At 44.8% G+C, this 23,775-nt stretch overlaps 2 protein-coding genes across 2 annotated transcripts; both read left to right on the top strand.

Annotated features, from left to right (window-relative positions):
* The first annotated feature begins 950 nt into the window (after positions 1-950).
* On the top strand, positions 951-15,844 carry zmym4.1 (zinc finger MYM-type containing 4, tandem duplicate 1). The gene is made up of 27 exons (XM_080515999.1): positions 951-1,039; positions 2,288-2,879; positions 3,008-3,079; positions 3,504-3,580; positions 3,704-3,844; positions 4,033-4,283; positions 4,369-4,564; positions 4,779-4,982; positions 5,429-5,579; positions 5,685-5,800; positions 6,765-6,944; positions 7,524-7,674; positions 8,313-8,485; positions 8,623-8,767; positions 9,192-9,284; positions 9,377-9,414; positions 9,659-9,809; positions 9,928-10,040; positions 10,338-10,557; positions 10,663-10,893; positions 11,832-11,941; positions 12,237-12,414; positions 12,513-12,664; positions 12,963-13,077; positions 13,172-13,420; positions 14,642-14,771; positions 15,453-15,844. The coding sequence occupies exons 1-27, from the start codon at positions 962-964 to the stop codon at positions 15,691-15,693; spliced, it is 4,548 nt and encodes a 1,515-aa protein (XP_080372125.1). The 5' UTR covers positions 951-961; the 3' UTR covers positions 15,694-15,844.
* Positions 15,845-18,185: 2,341 nt separating this feature from the next.
* LOC308144681 (uncharacterized protein) lies at positions 18,186-23,721 on the top strand (the record flags this gene model as incomplete). The annotated part of the gene is made up of 7 exons (XM_080515861.1): positions 18,186-18,294; positions 18,818-18,888; positions 19,156-21,019; positions 21,108-21,188; positions 21,455-21,543; positions 22,140-23,640; positions 23,717-23,721. The coding sequence occupies 7 exons, from the start codon at positions 18,186-18,188 to the stop codon at positions 23,719-23,721; spliced, it is 3,720 nt and encodes a 1,239-aa protein (XP_080371987.1).
* Positions 23,722-23,775: the final 54 nt, after the last annotated feature.

Raw genomic sequence — 23,775 nt, 5'->3', positions numbered from 1 at the left:
TGATTCAGCAACAACCTTATCTACAACAAGCTTAATCTTCATATACTGACCAAATGTCATATCAGTCACCATGTTGCATGTAGGCTGATCTTTTCCTGGGTTTAAAAACACCAGCGTATAGTGGAAAGGGTTCTGTATACAACCAGTCAATCAAAGGTTGGTAAAAGAAATACTTATAAAAATGTAATATACAATATTTGTATTTTCCAGATGAAATAAAAAGACATACACTGACAGCCAAGTTAAATTATTTTGGTTTTAGAGCAGCTCTGAGTATAGAGTTGGAAACTGTGTCGCAGAGTGAAATGACTTCAGTTCTTGTCAAAAGTAGAAACTACAACGACCTGGCAGAACCTTCAAAACAAAAACACTAATTGACTTCACTGAGAGACAGATCCATGGGTTCAAGGACATAAGCACAGCAGAAATTTTCAAGAGCTCTCAAATAGAAACCTCCAAAACAGAATAAGATACACAAATTCCATCCGATGACTGCATGGCTTCTATAAATTGCCAAGCAAGATACACAAAAAACAAATCAAAATCAAAAGTGAACCAAGAGACGACAATATGCAGAAAATGCCTGAAATGAGACTAATAGACCAAAGAAATGTTTTTCCCCAACGCGTACTACTCCACATGGAGGTGGAAAGTAAACATATCCAGTTCCCCATTTAGACTTCTCCACGATGTTGCACTGCGAACCACTGGGGGGCGTCAGCGAGCCACGGCAGCGCTTCACCAAAAGAGTGTCGTCTGCTGCTTTCACCAGAGAAGAAGAAGGAGGAGCAGCACCAAGTGGGCGCTCTGCGACACGCCGGGGCTCAAGTTACGATGTAATAAATTACATCCTTCTAAAGTATTTCAGAGGTTTTTTTTTTTGTTTGTTTGGATTCTGTTTTAATAGCACCGGCTCGCGATTTATTTGCCAAACGCCAAAGATAGGGATTTTGGAGCGAATATGGCGACTACGGAAACTGGGGATGGACACGAACATGTGAGCGCCAATCAAGTGTCGTCTGCAGGAGTCGCTGGCGCGGTAATTTCCCGCACGTTGCTACAGACCTTAACCAAACCACCACCGAAACACGTTGTACGGGGACTTTATAGTGCCCAGTGCGGGCGTGGACAGATAAACTCAACACATACGTGTCGCTCTTCTCCGTCCAGCGTGTGACGAGTTGATGCGCAGGACGGAGGCGTGGAGGTTTAGCGTTAGCTTAGCAAGCAGCAGGCTAGTTGTTGCCTTGTTTATAGTTCCTGTAAATAATAATAAAATGAGTGAACACAACAGGAAACCCCTCAAATGGAGTTGAAAACTGTTGGTTTGTAGGACTAGATTCATGCTGCGGCCGCAGAGGTCAGCAGCTTTGTAGAGCTGCAGTGGTTGTTGTTTACAATGGGAGAGCAGCACTGCTACACCACCAACAAGCTAACTTCTCCTTCTTGTTTCATTCCAATGCAGAATAAGTCACGTCTTCGTACACACACGCACTTGTTTATTTGTCTGTACCAAGTAAATTCTCATACACGTGTGTGTTTCATGCGTTTACTGTGGTACTTCATTACAGCTTGATTGTGAAGTTAAGCTGCTTCTTTCTCATTTCTTTTATTTATGCAAACAGGAAAACTAAAGGATTGTGCATTGAAATTATTTCAAATTCAAGTGATGGGCGTGGAAAATATCACCATTCCTGCAGACTACTTTTGATCAGCTTTGAAATTGAATGTCCCTGTCTTTATATTGAGACCTTTTATCATCAGTTCAGAGAAAGTTTAAGCTGTATAAGATTATGTTGCTTTAGCTTTATTTTCTCCAGTTTCTGCTTTTAGATAAATATCCAGACTGGGGTCATGTCAGGTGAAGGACCATAGAAACAAGCTTACAGACAATAACAATGGTGGAGATTATAAAAACTAGAGGTATATGGGAAATGTTTTGTTAAATACCAGATCATGGTTGGACTGAGGGGTTTGTGTTGTTGTCAGGCCTGACAATATACACATGTTTGCATGACTGTGTGTCAGAATCTGACCATTTGAAACGTGCCCACCAGGATAAATGTATGTATAACTTGGTGATGGTTGTGGTACATGTCCTTGTGAATAGTAAGTCTCGTTTCTCTGAAGAGGTTTTCCAGGCGGAGTCTTTTAGATTTGAATAGTTGGAGTCCAGGGTTTTACTGGAGTTCATTGCAATGTTTGTAGTTTTTAATGTTTTTTTTTTTGCTGTTATTTGGATCAGTTGGTAAACGATTGGCTGTTTACTGTTGACTATCCTGCACAGGTGACGGAGGGGACAGACGCAGAATCCATGGAGAAGCAGCCAGAAACCCCGACAGATGTTGGAGAAATAGTTCCCACGTCTGTTGCGGGGGAAAAAATGCAATCTGAGGAAGCACAATGTAAAGAGAATGAAGCTAATGCAGTACGACCTGATGAATCCAAATCTCCATCACGGGACTCTGAAGCGGTGGAGAATTTTAGGAGTTGTCCGGGGAGCACGTCAATGTCTGAAACGGAGGAGAAACTTGAGGGAGACTTTGAGGAGACAGAAACAAATGGTGCACTGCAGGACAAAGGTGTAAACACAATTCCCGGAGGACGAGAAGTTGATGAGGACATGCACATGGACACAATGTCTGATCCTGAGAAGGATGCAAAAAATGCTGATGAAAACATGGACACAGACGCCCGGGGGGGTGATGACGCGCACCAAGAGAAGAGTGACTCTAAAGGTTCCGCAACGGACAATCTGGATGAGATGATGGACATCGGGACGATGGACCAGGTGGAGCAGGAGGCGCAGATGAAAGAAGAAGACACAAGTGACTCGACATACATCGAGAGGAGTTCTTCCCCGATGGCGTCAAATACAGGTAGGATTAATCTGTTTCCCCACACCTGGCAGAGGAATCACCGTTCCTTCGTGGAGAACAAACATCCTGTTTCAATTCCAATCTTCTCGTCATTTTGATTCCCGTGTTTTATATTTTCCATTCGGCAGAGGAGAGAGGCGCCATCAAGGAGGAAGATGACGAGAAACCGACCAGTTCATCTGAAACCAAAATGGACACAGGTGGGGCGACTCGCAGCAACGTGACTAAATCATGAAGTGAAAATAACATATTGTCCAACTCAAACCACCACTGAAGCTCTACATCGAAGTACCTTTATTACAAATGGCAGATTCAACAACTTTAATCACATCAGGGACATTTGTGTCGTTGACCGAAATAGTTGGGGATCAGATTTGATTTAGAAAAGTAATTATTGAAAACTCTAAACTCCTCCATGACAGTTAAATGCTAATAATGCTCATTATAGTTAATAATGAAGATACGATTTTTTTTACAGGGGAGCATTTTTTTTCCCGCTCTGTATCTTGAAATCATCATAATTTACAGATTTCCGGCGTTATCGCCGGTGTAATTAATTTAATTTGTTCACAAACGCAGCACATTTTCTTTGCTCGACTTACTTTGACCGGCTGTTTTGTGTAGAAGGAGAAGGTTCATCACAAGCTTCCATGTCGAACGGGATGAAGGTCGTCAAACCTCCCTCACCAAAACCGGAACGTGTAAGTAGGCGTCCATTAAAGTCTAAATCATCCTGTTGCTGTGTCGGTTCACCACAACAAAGCCGAGGTTTCAAACCACGTCGTATTCACAAGTTGTTGTTGTTGTTTTTTGTCCTGTTCTAGATGAGATTGCGTTCTGCGTCTCGGCCAGTCAAGTCGTCTCCTTCACCTGCGGTTCAGGTGAAAGACGAGCCGGTGGACGAGGAGTATGATCGAGCTTTAATATCCTCGTCCACAGCGAGTGTGAAAGATGAGCCTTCAAGGGTGAGATGCGCTTCTCAAAGTCTCAGACACTCCCTGCGACACACATTTTCCTATCCATTAAGAAAAAAAATATAAGATTGAGTTGTATCAAGACATTTACAAACTCGCAAGTTGTTCCAGGTGAAAACATAAACAAATGTCTGAACTCGTGTTGCACTTTTGCTCCTCTGTTGTTTTCATGTCCACAGGATGACTTGAGGATCGGATCAGTCTTCTCTGTGCCTCCAGCGACCGAATCACAGGTGCTGCCCATCGTCAACCCTTCCTCCGTTCACATGTCCTGCTTCAACTGCAAGAAGGGCCTGACCAAAGGCCAAACGGCTTTCCAGAGGAGGGGCTGCTCGTCGCTCTTCTGCTCCACCGCCTGTCTCAACGCATCCGCCACGGCGAGCAAAGGGGTCTTGAGAAACGGTAACAAGATCTGCTTCAACTGCCAAAAGTAAGTCCCACAAAGGCGGAGAAGTGAACGACAAGGTCAATGTCAAGGTTTCTTCATTTTGTTGTTTGTTTTTTTGCTTCCTCAGGTTGATATTTCGACCTCAGGATGTGATCCAGGCCCCAGATGGTAAAGGAGCCATGAAGGACTTCTGCAGCCAAAGCTGCCTGACCTCCTTTAACTACAAGAAAAACACAGCGAACTACAGGAAAGCCGCTGCTGCTAAAGCACCACAGTCAACTGGGCCTCAAACAATGTGCAGCATGTGCAGCAGATATTGCATTGTGAGTTAAACAAGGAAAAGCAGCAACTCGTAATCTCTGTTAACTCATATTATTACTTTGTACAGTGTCTTTTTTTCTTCTTTTTTTTTTTAACCATCGTTGCTTCATTTGTCCGTCTGCAAAACAGCAAATCCCCCTGGAAAGCTGAAATCACGAACATTTAACATGAGTAAAGCACATAAATCTCTGCAATAACATATTTTCTTTCCTGCAGAGTAAACACGAGGTGATCCTGAGCGGCTCCGTCCACAAGCTCTGCAGTGACGCTTGTTTTAACCGTTTCCGAGCAGTGAACAACTTGTCGATGGCCGGATGCGCCAACTGCAGCTCGTACTGCCACAACAAACCAGTCATGCTGAAGATGGAGGATTGCAGCAAAATGCTATGCAATGCAGATTGTTTGGCTAAATACAAAGAGGTAAGGAAGTTAAAGGAGCTGGAAGGTTTGTACCGTGTATTGATGACCAGTTGAAGGCTGAATCATATAATGTTAATTTATACATATTGGTTTACCGTCATTATTGTAGGGAATCTGTGGGTGATGTGTTCGGGTGCATCACGTAACTCCGAACTTTCTTTTTTTTCTTTTTAAATTTGGTGGGTGCGGCTTATTTTTTATGTGCGCTCAGTAGTCTGGGATTTAAAAATTTGACCTCAACTGACTACAGACCACTGAAATCATGGATCTTCAACCAGCACCTTTGAAGCCGAAAAAAAATCAAATTGAGTAGATTTCAGTATTACTTTCAACTGCAAAACATTCTCTTAGACGCTCAATTAAAGCTGTGAAAGAAAAAAGAATAAACACGATCTTTTGTTTGGAAACACTCTTTAATTGTCTTTTTTATTTTGTCTCATTCACAGAAGACCAAGGTGAACCAGCCATGTAAGATGTGTAACACCACCCGTCTGTTAACCGACATGGTCGACTGCAAAAACAGCGACGACTCGGTGAATCTCTTCTGCAGCAGCAGCTGCGTCATGGCTTTCAAAGTCCAGACTGTTAGTTCTTCAGGTACCAAGCAGCAGTTTTTTTGTTTCCCTTCTTCCTTCACTCCTCACCCTTTACTTTCTCACCAATACCGCATGTTTTGTTTTGTTGTTGTTTTCTATACTCCAGGTTCTCCGGTGAACTGTGACAGCTGTGGAGTGAACGCCGTGCCGGCCTACCACCTGGCCATGTCCGACATGTCCATCAGGAACTTCTGCACTCTGCCATGTGTCATGGCCTTCCAGGTCACCAATATCACAACAATTTCTAACAAAACACTTCTATCTGATTTCTCTTTTATATATATATATTATAATTGTTTCTGTGTGTTTAGTGAACTTTATGTGGACGTCTGTTTCTACAGTGAACCGATATTTTGGATTATGTTAAGTGGATTTCACTGTTTTTATTGTGTTTATAAATGTATTTTTATAGTGATTCTAGATCTGTCAAAAATATGCTTTTTTTTGCAGTTATTCTAATATTGTTAATTTATTGTTCTCTTTGATTACTGAATAGAACTTCTTTATTCATCTCTGAGGGGGGAATTTACTGTTTTAGACTAGTTAGCTGAATTAGACAACGTGATATCGAAGATGGAACTATAGATAGTTTATAAAAGCTTTCTTTGAGCAAGATCCTTTTGTCATTGCTGCCTCTTGTGGTCGCCGGCGCTTTAATTAACATTGACAAAATCCTCTGTATGAGCTCAGTCTTAGTCTTTCTCTGGGTTGCATGTTGTCCTTGTATGTGAGTGGCTGGATAAAGTATTATAGAAGAGAGGTGACTGGATGGACAGTAAAAAGAAAAGGTTTATGTAGGGCCTTATAATTCCACAAAGTGTAAAACACAAGTGGAGTCGAATCAGGAAAACAATGGTCACCGATAAACCCAGGAAACTCCCTCTGCAACGAGCATATCCAGAGACGGAGGTCTATTTCACAGCCAAATTCAACTAAAAGACTTGAAACTGCTGTTTATAGATTCTTGTGTCTTTATGTTCAGCAACATCGTGTCCAAACAAAAAGAATCTGCTAAGTTTAAGAAGTCAAGAAACATAGAGCGGAATGTTTCAGCCGTTTAAAATAGTCTGTAATGTATCAAATACATTTGGAATTTATCAAAATAAATGGTCAAACCAAAACTGATTTCATACAATTAATACATGTCGGTGTTTTAAGATTCTGCCTCTTTCTTTCTGTGCCACAGGATAAGTTCAGTAAATCCCAGAAACGCATGAACATCTTCACAAAGTTGCCGGTGGGCTCCACCCAGATCCAGAACGTCTCCTCCACCCAGCCAAAGCCAGACGCCAAAGGCCTGCAGAACCTGAACTGCCGCCAGTGTGCCCGCAGCATCAACTTCAAACCCGAAATCATCGAGATCAAGGTGATTCAGTGCAGCGTTGAATACATATGGAACCAAATGTACATATTGATTTGTGTTTTCAGCCTGCCGTGCATAGAGAGAGAGAGGTTTCCATGTGTTTTGTTCAGTTTGCATTGAATGTCTCTTCTGGTCAAGAGTTCCGGTTCATATAATTCCTGTGTGATTGAAGGTCTGCGCTCCTTTTTTAAAAGGTAGCCGGTGGCTAGACTGTTCAATTTGCAATGATAATAATTTATAATAACCAACTTTCACAAAATTGAGATAACATATGTTTACACGCACCTGGGTATTTAAAGAAACTGTGATATTTCTCTGCGTTTGATGGTCACAACTGTGATTGGTTAATCGTGGCTTCATGCTTCTCGTTACACTGCCCCCTACAAGTGTGGCATGCTCATAGCCGCCCTGAATCAGGCGTATATCTGGTCCCTGTCAATGAAAAAAAAAAAATTTAAACATAGAGGGGGGGGGGAATTCCGTTTCTGTAAAAACCTGGGTACGTGTAAACGAGGTGAATGATTAAATCTTGTGAACAGTCATTTAAATACGTTCTATGTGTGTGTTGGCGTGTCTTTGCAGGACCAGATAGTGTTTCTGTGCAGCGTTGACTGTTCACTCGAGTTCAAGAAGTCGCACTACGTGGTGGGCGTGTGCGAGTACTGTAAAGAAGAGAAGATCATCAGAGAAGTGAAGAGAATCAACCACAAGAACTGCTGCTTCTGCAGCGACGGTGAGGAGACGAGATGGACTCAGATTTTTTCGGTCCATTTCGTATCTTAAACACAGAAACAAACCATATTTGAAGCGCACTGCGAATAGCTTCACTCTCTTTCACGATCGATATGGAATTATGAATTTCCCTTGTGCTGTTGTTCGGTATCCAGATCTTTCAGACTATAAGCTGTGGATTCTTTAGCTGGTCATGTGACTTATATTTGTGGGACTACTTGATGTCCCACTTTGATGACAAAAGCTGGTCCAGTACCACATTTAAACCACTATTAGAATCTTATTTTGTGGTTCTTGTGACACATTATTGACAGATACTTATACTCTGGAAAGTATAGTATGTCATCTTTATGTTCACATACAGTTTAAACACGATGAGCCTCAAATTTATTCCCTGAGCTGCTGAGTGAAAACAACTTTCTGAGAGAAACACCAACAGTCTCCATCTGCTTTATGACTAATGCAGGACAGTTTCCAGAAGTTTGTTTGCACACATAGTCAGTTGATATCACCTGTTGTGGTTATTTTTATGTTTGCTGGTTTTTATTGGGATCCAAAACGATGATCCTGCTTCAAAACTCACCTTAAGGCATCTAATATGACGACGATGATGATGGTGACTGGCTTTCTTCTTTTCAGGCTGTCGGCTCCTCTTCAGACACAACCTGAGTAAATGCTGGGGGAAACACTGCCACTCCTGCGTTTACTGTCACTGCGTCTCAAAAAGGCTTGTGACGGCGCAGTACGGAGGCATGACCGAGGAGTTCTGCTCTGAGGAGTGCCGGTCCAAATACACCATGCTCTTCTGCCACGTAAGCAAAGCCTGGCTGGGATTTCCTAGTCGTTCTGTTCTGATGCCCTGCTTTCTGAGCTCCACGACGACACTGACGTTTAACCTTATCGTCTCCGTCTGAACGTCAGTTTTTATTTATTTTTTTGTTGTTCTCAGGTTGAAAAGTGTGACACCTGCGGCCGTAAAGGGAAGCTGAGGCAGAGTCTCTGTCTGCTCCGGGAAGTCAAACATTTCTGTGACCTCAACTGCCTGCTGCAGTTCTGCTGCGATAAAGTGGCGGCGCAGGGCAGCATCCCCACGGGTGTGTGTGGTTTGCTTTTTCACATGTTCTGTCTTCTTTGATTCCCTTTGATTTATGTAATAGAAAGTTGTCAGGGGCTTTGTATTTTTTTTTTTATGGCTCTGTATTTGTACGAAGTTCGAACTTTAAAGTTGTGATGCATTAATTTGTCATATAACCAGTATTTTTGTCGAGCTTCATGTTTTTGACGTCCACAAGTCTCTAATGAAAACTCAAGAAATTGATGGTTTTGACAAGAAATTGTGTGGTTTTATGTAAATGTTAAGAAAAAGCACAAGATAGTTTGGACAGGTTAGATGTATAGATCACTTGTGTTCCAAGCCCGTCTCCTCTCACCACACACACACACTTTGGGAATCACTGCACTAGAAAACAGTTCAGTACTTTTGCAATTGATTTATTTTTCTTTCCGTTGTGATTTCAGAGGCTCCAGGCGAAGCCGCTCCCGTCATCGCCAACGTCATCTCACTTGCTGCTTCTCCGCTCAGGATATCTGACTCTGCTGAAGGAGAGAAAAGTAAAAAAAAAATATATATCTATATCTATATGTATATAATTTAAATGAGTGTTGAATGCTGTGTGAGTTTATGGGTTTGTTTTTGATTGCAGGTTCAGTGTCTAGCCAGCAGTCAATCAGCTCTGGACATGTGAGTTTTCAATTTTTTTTATCAGTATAAAGTTTTGAAGAAATGGGGAATAAACATGCATGATTATTAAAGTATTTCCTGAATGAATAACGGCTGCAAAAAGACAATTGAATGTGCAGTATAATGAATAAAAAGCTAAACTTGATGAAGAGGTTAAGATTTGTCATTTCTGAGAGGTGGATTATAATTCGGATACCTGCTATATATACCTGATTTTTTAAATATTCTTTTGTTGGCCTTGCAGATCAGTATTCAGACGGAGCCTGTGAAGGCTCAGCCTTCTTCCCCCGCCCCGCAGAAAATCCTGAAGAACAAAGCTCTGCTCTGTAAGCCGCTGGTGCAGAACAAAGGAGTTTCCTGCAAAACTCAAACAGCTGATGTTGAAGCGCAGACAGGTGAAAATATCACGTTTCAAATGTTTTGCAGTTCATACCAGTATACTCAGAAATGAGATAGCAGTTTTTAACTTTTCCAAAAATTATTTTTTTTTTGGTTTTTTCTTATTTTAAACAGACGACATCTTCCCTAAAGTCATGATTGTTCCTGTTCCGGTGCCGGTTTATATTCCCGTACCGATGGGCATGTACAGCCACTATACCCCCAATCCCGTGGGCCTGCCTTTACCGGTATGTTTAGCACTACATCCACATTAGAGGATTTTATTATCCTTCTTTTTTTTTGTTTTTTTTTTATGATTACCACAATTTTCCTTCCTTGGTATAAATAAGTAGTTTGAAATGAAACAATTGAAACTGATGTTAACGATGATTTACACACGGCATGTTTTTCACTGTGTTTCAAAGCGCTTTATACGACACTGAGACACAAACTCATCAATGGTTGAACCTCCATTCAGAGCAATTTGAGATTTAGTGTCTTCGATTTTCTTTTGTTGCTCACAAACGGTTATTTTCCTGCCGCAGCTGCCCGTGCCGATGTTTCTTCCCGTGACAATGGACAGCGCCGAGAGCGTCTTGGAAACGATCCAGGAGATCAAGCAGAAGATCCCGAACGAACCGTATGAAGCGGAGCTCATCCTCATGGCCGAGATGGTGGCAGAGCAAGACGAGAAGGACAAAGAGGCGGTGGCTCAGGGAGGAAATGCAGCAGACAAGCAGGAGCCAGAAGCTCCGGCCCCCGATGGTAAGACTAAACGAAACGTTGGTGAAGGGCTGTTTTTAATAGGAGACAAAGAGCAGCAAAGCCTGATCAGCGTCTGACGTTTTGTTTTGTTTGTTTTTCCCCAAGACCACGTCTGTAACTACAGTGACGACTTGGACACGGACGACTTGGAGAACTTTCTCAACAACTGGGAGGACGCGTCTTCTGACACGGGCCTCCGGTCGCCGGGCCGGGCCAACGCCACCGAGAAGCTGAGCTCCGCGACGGATGTTTCCGTGGGAACGCCGGGCGAGCCGTCCTCCGAGTCGACGCCTCCGGGAACGACCCCCATGGACATCGAGGCAGATTTTACCGTTGGTGAGACGATTGTATCAAATCCACAGTCAGGGTTTGTTTCAGGTTGAGGTCAGCTTGGATTTAAGTCCCAATATTACGAACGTTGATCTCAAGTACAAGACCCAGACATAAAAGAAAAAACACGGAGGAATTAGGATGTCAAACAAATCCAGAATCCACAGAGAGACGAGTGGACGGCAGCGTTTGACGTCTGGTCATTTGTACTTGGATCATTACCGTAATTTCCGGACAATCAAGCGCGATTGAATATAAGCCACACCCACCAAAAAAAAAAAAAAAAAAAAAGGCATGATGGGAAATTCCAAGATCGTCACGTTTATATTTTTTTTCCTAGTTGTTAGTCAGGTCTTGTTAACTTGTATACTGTCTTTATTGTCCTATTAATAAGTCGTGTGCATAACTGTAAACTTGTGTTTAATAAAAAAATGAAGAAAAAAAACATCTGATCCTCCACTAAAAAAGTAATAAAGAAAACCCCAGAGATTATTGTCAGCAAATGACGTTTTGAGCCGACGTCAAGGCTTCTGGGTTGGCGTTTACCTAAACAATTAACAAAACCAACAGCAGAATGAACGGACCAAACCCAGGAATATCCGAGGTCATGTTGATAATTCAGCAAAAATGCTGATAAGACACAGACGAGGAAGCTTCTACTGATCTGCAGGGACGAGCTGTGTGTGTGTGTGTGTGTGTGTGGATGATTTATGAAAACTGATACTCATAGTTAAACGGCTCACAGTGATTCGAATTCTCTAAAATGTGGCTCCAAAATTAAGTGAAATAGGAGAGATAAGAAGAAGAAGGAGGCTTTGCTGTCAATGATTCTCTCAAGCAGTCGTAGAAGCTGCAGCGTTGACGTCGTTGCAGGTCTCACTGTTGCTTGGTTTGTGGGTAAAAAGATGAGCTGACTTCTCCGTTGCCCCGTCTGATGTGGTTAGAAACCCTGGAGAAGATGGCCCGGCTCAGGGAGGAGGCTCCGAAGCCCGACAGTCCTCCGCCTGCCGCCGGACGACGGCGACAAGCTCACAGGAAAGCCAGAGACAAGAGGGTAAACGTCAGCGCTGCTCACACTTAGATACTCCGGAAGTCCATCGGAGGGTCTCGCTGGTGAATGTACAAGAATTTTCCACACGGGTATCTTTTTAAACTCACTAAAAATAGGCCCTGTTGCATGAGACCCGTGCAGAATGGAAAGAGTAAAGTTGATTAAAATCACACTTTTGGTTTAATTTTTTATTAAATCTTAACACAAGTCCAGAAATCGAGTTACACTAAAGAAACACGCTTGTAAACGGTTTCTTTGGCGTCCGGTGTGAACGTTGTCGTCTCTGTATTGGTCGAAGGGGAAAAAGTTGCAGCGGCCGTCAAAGACTTGTGACGAGACGTCGCAGAGGAGCTCGTCTCCCAAAACGGCGTCGGCCATGAACCCCAAGCTGAGGAGGCAGTACGGCATCGACGCGTGGAAGCGATGGATCCAGTGGAGGAAAACCCAGCCCAACGTGGAGAAGCCGCGCTACGGCCGTAAGTCTGAGAGCCGCCAGCGCCCTCGCCTCGCCTCGCCTCGCCTCGCCTCTTGTCCCTCCGCCGACTTTCAACTTCTTACTGACTTTTGGTTTCAGCCCATCTCATGGAGTTCAAGGAGGACATCCTCCACTGCAGCACCGCCGAGCTCAGCTACGGCCTCTGTTGCTTCATCACTGAGGTGAAGCGACCGAACGGAGAGCCCTACTCCACCGACACCCTGTTTTACCTCTGCCTCGGCATTCAGCAGGTGAGGACCGCCACCTCCCATACCTTCACTCGGGTTTTCTTGCAAATCTTGACGCTGCTCTGCGAATGGATGTGTTTTTTTATTCCCAAAAAGCCACACTGAAACATAAAAGTAAAGACAAGTGGAGCAAGAGGAAGGAGAATTTAAAACTAAACTGAGACGGCGGTTTATGTCCACCAGTCTCTTGACTGTGCAACAAATAAGATGTCTGCCGCTCTACGATTGAGGACGGCAACGAATAATAGTCGACATACGCAATGTTTTCATGACTAATTTTGAGTTTTTGTCTCCCCCGCAGTACCTGTTTGAGAACGGCCGTGTGGAGAATATATTCATGGATCGCTTCTACAGCAAGTTCTCCAACGATTTCACCAACATGCTGAGAGGCTTCAAGCCGACGATCACGGCCAGCGGTGAGTTGCTGACCAGTCGGTTGGCGTTTCCCCACAAGCGCACGCACCTCTGATCTGATTCGAATCGGCGCCGTCTCTCGGATTCCGTCCGCAGGATACATCCATTCCCGCGTGGAGGAGGAGTTCCTGTGGGACTGCAAGCAGCTGGGCGCCTACTCCCCCATCGTCCTCCTCAACACCCTGCTCTTCTTCTGCTGCAAACACTTCGGCTTCACCACGGTGGAGGAGCACCGCCAGCTGTCCTTCGCACACGTCATGCGCTGCACAAAAACCAGCGCCAACAACACCAAGACCACGGTGCTGCGCTTCTACCCGCCCTTCCCTGTAGCCGAGACAGAAACAGGTATCCGCAATGAACCACCCAACAACCGCTGTCTGGAGGGATTTGTGAAAACGGTAAACTGTACCTCCAGTAGGGGGCAGAGCACGTTGTTGGTTTCACGTGGGACAAAGGCCTAATCCCAATTCAATTTTATACCCCTACCCCTTAGCCCTCCGCCTCCGCCTTCCCCTCCAAAACGAGGGCAAAGGCAAAGGGGTAAAAGTTTCAGCCCTTAGATTTGGGACCCCACTCCCTCTTCTCACCCCCGCCCCTCTCGCTCCGTCTCACAGTTTTGACATCACTTCAGCCATATTTGGACTTCAGAAATATTTCCTCATTCACCATGTGAAAGCGGAGGAGCTTCCTTGTTTGCTCGGGGGTCCCTGTTTTCAAAACACCCATATTAGAACACTTTGGAACTCTACAGTGTAATAATAAAATGTTATAAACACGGTCTCTACCAAACAAATACACACGGAAGCTACGTACGGCAGACGGCAGCGCTACTGCCGTTCTTACTAGTATAAAACACAACATGTTTATATAACTTTAGAAGCGTAGAGATGTGAAATGCGAGTCCTTTGGCGCCATGTCCTCATACCCCTCTGTTTCAAGTGTGCATCTGTAAACACTTCGTTTCGAGGGGTGAATAGCCCTTCCCCTCACCTCTCCGCCTCTGCACAGTAATGAAATGGGACACCCCTCAGACTCGCGTGAACACGCAATTCAAAGGGGAAGGGGTAAGATGAAGGGCTAAGGGGTAGAATTGGGACGCAGCCAAAGTCTCACATCCAAAGGTTGATCAAATATGTGTGCGTGATATTCATGCGCCATTATGACGACCTGAAGTCGTGTGACAAAGTGATGAGATGAGTCTGTGGGATTTTACTTAATTTGATTGGAGGATTAAAGGAGTGGCGGAGCCTCACGAAGCAGGTGGAGAGAACACAAACGGAAGATCCACCATCCAGTGTCTTTGAAACCACTTGGAGAATGTGGATGTATTTCTGTGCTCAAGAGAGCAAAGATTTTAGGTGTGTCAAAAATACATGACCTCCGTTTCAGAGCGTTTTCTCTCTCCAGATAAAAACTGAAGGCCTTTTGTGTTTTCATACAATCACTACCTTATGGTATTTTATTCCTTTTCTTACGTTTGTCTTATGGTTTGATATTTAATGATGACCCTTGAACTTTTAGTTCTACTGAGAGAGAAGCTGTTGCCAGTGACCGTGTCCTTCGCAGATCAAGAGGTCGTTGCAGCAAAGAGGCGACGGGAGGAGGAGGGCAAAGAGGACATCTTGGAAATGATGGAGAACACAGATAATCCTCTCCGCTGTCCAGTCAGACTTTACGAGTTCTACCTCTCCAAATGGTGAGTTGAGCTCGGCTCTGATCAAACTGGCAGTTATATATTTTGTATAAACTCCTCAGAAAAAGTCTGGAAACATTATTTCGGTAAAACATTTTTTCTCCCATTTGATAATACCAGTTGGAACAGTATTTCATATTGTTGGAAAGCCTGATGAGTCACCTTTCTAACGAGGTATCACTTGTGCGGATGGTGCTTTTGTGGAATGAGCAACACAGCTAAACGTGTGGCATTACAAGTTATGCCTTGTTGTGAAGGTCTTTCTCGCACTATGAAATACTTCTCCAATTAGTTTTCTTAAAGGGGAGAAAAAAGTGACTGAAATAATGATTCCAAACTTTTTCTTTCAGGACTTTAGCTACTTGGACTAACCCAGGGCTGTCGACCTTTTAGTTCAGGATTCACATACGACCGAATTTATGATTATCAACTCGACGAAAAAGTACATTCTGAAGAAACTAGATTTATTAAGCAATGTTTATTCTGAAGTCAATAACATAGAAGTTCTTAAAAAAAATAGAACAATGTGAAAGTCTGAATACGAGAAGAAATCCTCTTTTACAAAGCTTATATTTTCGAATAGTTTTAGCTCAATGAAGACGTTTTAATTGGAAAAAAATGAAGGCAAGAAGACAACTTTTCTTTTACTGACAAAAGCCTAACAGTCACGTGTCCTCCTTGCAGCTCGGACTCGGTGAAGCAGCGCACCAACGTGTTCTACCTCCACCCGGAGCGCTGCTGCGTCCCCAACAGCCCGCTGTGGTTCTCCTCCGTCCCGCTGGACGACGGCACCATGGAGGCCATGCTGGTCCGCATCCTCACCGTCCGGGAGCTGCACGTCGGCAAGAGGAAACCGGCGGCGGACGGCCCGAAGTGCAGCGACCCGCCTTTTATACCGGAGGACGAGGACGAGGACTCGGAGTGAGGAGAGCTGAAAGTGACCTTTTCTGCTGGCGTCTGCAGCCGGCGGTGTAAATGTCTGTACATTAGATGAAAGGTTTCGCACAAAACATGGAAGAGACCTGCAGGAAGAAACAAAAAAACAAAAAAAAAAACACACACAGTCCTTCCTAAACCACGTGTTGAGCTGGACTAACGAGGGTCTCGAGACACGCAGGAGGAACCTGCTTTTCCATCGTGAATCGTATCACACATGACGGAAAGAAGGAACTTGTGTCCCGTCGAGCAGCCGGAATCGTTTCAACTCGCCCACAGAGATGTTCCAGGAGAATATCTTCTAGAACGGCTTGTCTCCGGGCCTCGATGTGATTGTATGTGGGCAGATGAAATGATGGGTTTCAGGGCACAGGCGTGTAAACGGTTCCCACGACCCCCCCCTCCCCCCCCCCCCCCCCCCGAGACTCTCTTTAAAATAGACATGAAATTGCAATTTTTATGTTGTTTTTCACCTGTAATTGTCAGTCTTATGAGTTTTACAGTTAATTTGGTGTTTCAAAAAAATAACATTGCCCTTATTTGAATTTCTGTGCCATTCTGGGGTTTTTTTCTTTCTTTTTTTTTTGTGCCATTATATATTTTCTAATCTACACTTTCACCTCTTTTGTTTGTTTTTTTTCTTTTTGAAATGTGTTTTCACATAAAAAAAAAAGAAAGCCTGACACTAATGTGGATTTGTGTTTAATTAAGTCAGCGCTCTTCCCAAAATTTAGTGTGGAACATGTCTTATTATTGGCACTGTTAAAAAAAATACATCTTGGTTGGATTGCTTTTTAACATACATAGCCAATACGCTCGTGGAAATATTGATTTGTCGATCTGATTCTTTCGGGCATACAGTCTGATGTTAAAAGTTCTTGTGTTGCTGTTGAAATGTTTACATTTTAAAGAGTCGGAGGTTCTCGGTTTATGGTCGTATTTCCTGCAAGTTACAACATGGAAAGTGTGAAACTGGGGGGGGGGGAAACTATTTTAAACATTTAAGAAGGAAGAAAACAACTTGGCATCGTGCGTCTTTTTAAATGGATTCGTTGTAAATCAAAATGGGTTTGATGTTAAATAAAATAGGTTTGATGCCTCTTTGGTGCACTGAGTGGAAGTTCTGAGTCTCTCCGGCACCAGTCTGATGTTCACCTGCTTTCACAGATCTTTGGCTCTCGTTGGCCGTGGTTGGGTTGATTGTGGAAACTAAATGTAAAATACACCACTTAAAGTGGTCTTTAGCCACTGCCAGTTATAAAACACCTTTGTCATTTTTTTTCTTTTCTTTAAAGATGTGGAATAAACCCTTGGCTGCTTTCGCACACTATTCGTTTTTATTTATGTGTTCCATCACCAGGCTCCCTGTGCCCAGAAGTCCTGCTCAGTAATCTGTCCATGTATTTGTTGATCATATTAATCCCCAGTTTAGAGTATGGCTGAAGACGTTATGAGTGTTTTTATATTGTTTGTTTTCTTTCTATCAAAATAAAAACACTTTAAAATGTTGCTGTTTCCTGGTTTCTTTCAGTGTTCAGGTCTTATTACTGCACAGGTAGAGGAGTGAACCGACAGAGACGACTTTTACAGTTGACGGTTTATTTGATGAAAAGCCAGTGAACAAATCGGGTTTTCTTGTAGAAAGTTCTACATTAAAAAAAAAAAAAAAAAAAAGGATCCTTGAAGCCCTCCATCCCTCTACTGCCGGGAGCTCCGAAACTGTAAACGTCCGCCTCCGATTGACTGATTTGGCTGTCAGTCAATGACGTCGCAGTCACTCATTGGTCAGAGCTTGTCCCCTATTTTTATACGTCATCACGTCGCATTACGGCAGAAGAATCATGGCCGCCCCCTTCACACAGCAGCACAGTGTTTGTGTTGGAGCAGAGAAACTGAAGAACTGAAGACAAGGTGATTATTACACCGGGACAAAACATTATTTATTCAATTGTTTACTTTAAAATGTAACGAGTGGGGTGTTTGCAAAGCCCCGTGGCTCGTCGCAGCTCCTCGTTGTTACAAAAAGAGCAGCATAGTCGAGGGCTTCAAAAAAAGTGACTATTTCAAAACAGAACAATCTGCAGCCTCCAGCATTCATGTTTTTATTCTCGAGTCAAAGTTCAAATTGAAAATGCAAAGAAGATATGCAACTAAAAAGTGCTTGTTCAGTACAGCAGTACTCTGTACAGTGGCCTCGATGGGCCAACGCAACAACACAACAGCCCCAAATCCACAACACAGCAGCCTTTGCATTGGTGTTGTCACTTTTTCTGTTGCACTGTGGATTTTACAGTTGTGTTATGGTTGTTGGCCACTGTAATAACGGAGCAACAGACGCTTTTTACATTGGTTGTTTCAGCAAACTATTTCACTATGAACTTTATTGTCCTTTCTAGAATTCTTTTATACAGCCATTGCCATTGAAGAATTGAAGAAATGGAACAACTGATTTATTATTTTGGGTAAATTTTTCCAGCGATCATGAAGAAGCATAGCAGCCAGCTGACTCCTGAGCAGGATGCTCTGCGGCACATAGCTGCACGGAGAGACAAACCCTTCCTGGTTGGAAGGTTTATAGACGCCTCCAAAGGTACGTGATATGCAGGTTTTGCGTAAATCTGTTCAGTGACATTCACATTTACAAGCGGTTTATCACAACAAGAGTGTGTGTGTGTGTGTCTGCGTGTGTGTGTGTGTATCGTCACTTTCCTAGGACTGGGTGTGTTCACACTGCAGACTATTGAGCCGTCCACGTTTGTTGTTGAGTATCGTGGGAAAATCTCTCGGCTTGGCTCCAGGCCTGAGCGGAGAGGCGGTGACACTTTGCACGGGTTCTTGTATAAGTTCTCATGGAGTGGATCACGGTGGTGGTATGTTATCTAGTTGTTTAGAAAAGATGGATGAACTTTTCATTTATTTTTTTTAACATGTAGCGGCTGCTGCGGTCAATGATTTTCTCCAGGCAAGTAAAAACAATTGATGATTTGTTTGCAGTGTTGATCCAAGAGATGACGGGAGCCTCGGAAGACTTGTGAATGACGATCATAGAAGTCCAAATTGTAAAATTAAGAAGATTGTCTGTGAAGGGAAGCCACACCTGTGCCTGTTTGCAGTGAGAGAAATATCTCCAGACGAAGAGATTACTTTCAACTACGGCAACTTCACATACCCATGGCGCTCAAATGTGAGTATATGATGTGTCGAGGAATTTCGTGTACGGTTTTATCCAGTTAAGGGTCGTTGGTTGGTGAAGGCGATTCCAGCCGACGCTGGTCAAAGGCAAGTTAAACACGGGTCAAGTCATCACAGGGCAAACGCTAATACACAGACAAAATCTAATGAATCAGTCTTTGGGTGATGACAAATCATCCCTGAACCGTTCACGCAATTCGGGTTAAAAGTTGGTAAAATACATACTTAAAAAAATCATCGTTGATCTGTGTTTTTTCAGGTTGAGGACTCTGATAAATCATCTTCTCATGAAGATGATGAGGGCGATGAAAGTCTGCCAGGACCAAGCCATGATAATGACTACTCTCCCAACTCTGACTTGGATTCTTCTGAAGAGATGCCAAAAACTTCAGAACTGCAGCTGGAGATTGATTCACTCTGCCAGAAGAAGAAGAAGAAGGAGAAATCTTCGAACTCTGGTGAACGAGACCTGGACACGGCCTGCAAGGCCGGTGGCAAAACCATATCTGTCACCCATAAAAACTATTGCTACGTCTGCGGCAAAGGATTTTCAGCCATTCGTCGTCATCTCTGGTCGCATGCTGATGAAGAGCCTGACGTCGCTCAAGCCTTTGCATCACCGAAAGACTCCCGGGAACGTAAAAAGCTGTTTGAGATTTTACGCAACAGAGGGAATTATAAACACAACCAAGAGGTGATGAAAAACGAGCGTGGGTCGGTGAAAGTGAGGAAGCGTAAAAAAGGCAAGCAGGGCGCCGAAGAATACACAACCTGTTGGTACTGTAAAGGCATGTTCATACGGAAGAACTTAAAATACCACTTGAGCAAGTGTGTCAAGGTAGATGCGAACTGTAAACCCCGGGACAAGTCGGGGGTCGCGAGCGAGCCTTCCGATTCCGACAGCGAGCTGCAGCATTTAGAAAGACTTCCACCCGACGTGAGGAACATGCTGTCATCCGTGGAGCCAGCAGAGGTGTCGCACGCCGTGAAGAGCGACGCTCTCCTCGTGCAGCTGGCACAGGTGCTGTTTGAGAAGTACAGGGACGATCCCAGCAAGCGAGATTTCGTCCGGCAGAGCGTGAGAGACATGGGAAGACTCAGGTTGGCTCTTCATAAATGGTCGTTGGATGGGTTCACAGACGCACTGAAACTACAAAACTTCTCCAAAGTCGTCGACAGCGTCAAGTCTGTGGCCGGCTTCGGCAAAAACAAGCAGAGCTACAGAAAACCGAGTCTCGCTTTGAACTTGGGAATCCTGTTGAAAAGAATCGCCATGCTCATCATCGCCTCGAGGGACAGCGAGAAGAACATGGTGAAACATGCGAGGATATTCATCAGACGATACACAACGGAATGGTTTGGACTCGTCTCCCAACCGGCGATCGTTTCACTGACCGGACGGAAAGCGAGCCGTCCGTCTACGATACCGTTCACACGCGACGTTCAAGCGTTCTACCTGTACCTGGAGAAAACGTCGGCGTCTGCCGTCGAGCGCATGGAGACGTCCAAGTGTCCCAGAGCCTACGGCACTCTGTGCAGAATCACACTCGCGCAAGCGTCGGTCTTAAGCAAATGCGCAACTGAGGTTTCAGAAATGACGGTGAAGTCATTCCAGGAGAGGGACAACGTCACTCAAGTCCTGTCCAAACATTTCACCAGAATCAACATTCAGGACAAGACTGGCCAGACGGTACCTGTTCTGTTGACCTCGGATCTCTTGAAGGCCTTGACGTTGCTCCTCAACAAGAGACGTGCGTGCGGCGTGCACAACGCCAACCCTTTTTTGTTCGCGAGGCCAGACTGCGCTTCCTCGAGCCTCTACCACGCGGGGGACTGCATCAGGGAACTGTCGACCCTCTGCGGGGCGAAGAACCCGGAGCATCTCGGGTCAGAGAACCTTTACAAGCACATGGCGAGAATCTTTCAGATTCTCTACCTGGAGAATGACGAACTGGAACACCTTGGCAAGCTGCTTGACCACGACATCCGCACTGAGCGGGACTACTACCGGTCCCCGGAGGCGGCGGTGCAACTGGCAAAAATTGCTAAACTCATCCAGGCGATGGAGAAAGGCTCACTGGGAGGATTCAAGGGGAACTCTCTGGAGGAAGTTGAGATTGAAGGTTGGTGTGCAGTGTTACAGACATGTCAGCCTGCCAGTGTTCTCTCTATTGATGAAACTTAACAGTTGATTTTTTTTTTGTATTAAAGATGAGTTGGAGCCAGACGTAGAGCACAAAACTGGGGACCCCGGTGCTGAAACGAAGAATGGGGATCCAGATCCTTTAGGCGGTAGGTTTGATGTGTGTAAAACACATTCATGCACCAAGTTTTACACTGAAAACAGTCAAATGAGCAGCAACCCCAAAACAAAGACGTAATTAACATGGTGAGAACAAAGTAATTACATGTATATATATATATATATATATATATATATATTTCCTAAATAAAAGTATTCATAGGAATGTGAAAGATAATTAGTCCTTCTAGGCTAAATTACTTTATCGAATTGACCCATTTCAAATCTGACGTTTTAATTTTTTTTATTTTTTCAGAAGATGTGGAGCAACGAGACAACAGTGACAAAGCAAACACGTCAAAGAAAGACCTGAACGACACGGCAGCTTCCCCAGGGGGTGACAGAGTAGGTGTTCAATGGCTTTTATAGTCCACTCGGTTATCAAATGTTTTTTTTTATGGAATGTCTTTGAAGAAGTTTGGACTGTGGATGGATGGATGTGATCTTAATGAAGATGGATTTAGTTTTCCAAGACAGTTTTTATTCAACGCGTTTTCGTGTCCCATCAGTTTAATTTAGGGGCGAGAAAAAGAACGAGAACAACAGATTTTAAAGAAGCAAAGTGAGCATTCAGCTCATTTTTTTGCTGGAACTTCAACATCGAGAAATTGATCGACGAGTTCCACAATTATTAACACGCTCTTATTTAGCTATTAGCTATTGGCCCAATTGTATTGGAGTATTGTTATTTCAGTGAAAGAATTCTAGTGATGCCAAAGTGCAACCATAACATTATGTGTTTTAGATGAGGACAAGAAATTTCTTGGTAAAAAAAAATACAGTTTGCTTTTCCTATAAAAGTGCAAAACTGTTGAATTTTTTGTAATTTTTTTTGTCCTATGTATTGAAGCTCTGTCCGAATTTGATGAAATGCCAGGAAAGGAATAAATTACACATATTTGTTTGCCTGAATTCACCAAAAATATGACGTTTCTTTCCAGGTTGAGGACTTGACAAATGTGGACTCGTCCGATCACGAGTTTATCCTCAGTGACGAAGAGGTGGACGAAGGCGTCTCCAGTCTTGGTGATGCTTCATCTCTCCTGCAGGACGCTCTGAACAGCTCCGACGCCTCGGACTCTGACGGAGGATCCAAAAAGCCTCGCGACGGCAGAAAGTATCACTGCTACGTCTGCGGACGGCCGCAGTCGAAAAGCGCCCGTCACCTCTTCACGCACAGGAAACAAGAGCCCGACATCGCGGAAGCTTTTGCTCTACGCAGGAACAGCAAAGCACGGAAATTACTACTGAAGAAATTGCAGGACCGAGGACAGCAAAAACACCTAGAGAAGGTCGGCAAACTGAAGAAGCAAAAGGCGGCGGACAAGTTCAAAGGACAAGCAGCGTGCATATATTGCAAAGCCATGTATGATCACAAGGACATTTGGCAGCATATTCAAAAGTGTCACATGAAGAGCTCGTCAACGCCGTTAAAAAAAACCCGACTCACGACTCTGGCTGCCGATACGGGGTTACCAGACCCACAGCACATCCCAGCGGACCTGAAGAAGATTCTGAAGAGGCTGAAGAAGGACGAGATCGGCGCTCTGGTCCGAAACGACCCGTACATATTGCAGCTGGCGCAGTGCATGTACCACACCACAGGGCCGGAAAAAGATCTGTCGTATCTCGGCTCCAGGCTGAGGCTGCTGGGGAGACTCCTGCTGGCGTTGAAGAAGAAGTCGATAAACAACTTCGAGGACGTCCTCAAACCCCAAAACCTGCCCAGCCTCCTGGAGGCCGTCGAGCAGGTCGCCACCAGAAGCAGTCCGACGAGTTGGCGCCGGACGTCGATCCCGCTTCACCTGGGCCACATGATCAGCAAGATTGCCGACATCAGGTTCGCCAAAGTCGTGAGGCAGGAGGCGGCCAAGGAGACGATAGCGGAAGCGGAGACGTTCCTGAAGCTGTGTGCAAAAAAGTGGCCGCGCGGGGCGGCGCTGCGGAAGAGGCCCGGCATGCCGACCGTGGCGTTCGTGCGTGACGCGCAGCTCTTCTACAGGTGCTTGGTGGAGACGACGGCCTCCGCCAGCCACAGCCTGTCGCTGTATCCGTTCCCGCAGGTCTACACCGCCCTCCTCAAAGTGGCGCTGGCGCACGCGTCGGTCTTGAACGGGAACGCCGAGGAGATTTCGAAGCTCGCCCTGGCGTCGTTCCGGGACAGAGGTCAGACTGAGGTTGCGGGAGAAGCCGCCGGCCGCCGCTCGCCGTTGGAGCTCATCCTGTCGGCGCACAGGGTGAAGATCAATGTCAAAACCACTGACGGCAGTGACGTCGCTCTGGCGCTGACCGACCAGCTGCTGGCCGCGCTCACGCTGCTCCACGACAAGAGAGAAACCTGTGGCGTGGATCAGCGTAATCCCTACTTCTTCGCCAGGCCGAGTGGCGGGCCTGTGGGCTTCTACAAGGGACCGAGCTGCCTCAAGTTTCAGCTCCGTCGCTGTGAGAGGAAGTGCCACGAAGCGCTGGTGTCGGCGGAGTTCCGCACGCACGTGGTCAGAATCTTCAAGATCCTCAGTCTGACGGACGAGGGGCTGGATGGGCTGGCCAAACTCCTGGGCCTCGAGATCCAGACCG

Source organism: Blennius ocellaris, assembly GCF_963422515.1.
Source record: "Blennius ocellaris genome assembly, chromosome: 20".
NCBI lineage: Eukaryota > Metazoa > Chordata > Actinopteri > Blenniiformes > Blenniidae > Blennius > Blennius ocellaris.
The sequence above is the reverse complement of the archived record's forward strand: the minus strand, read 5'-3'. Positions and strand labels throughout refer to the sequence as shown.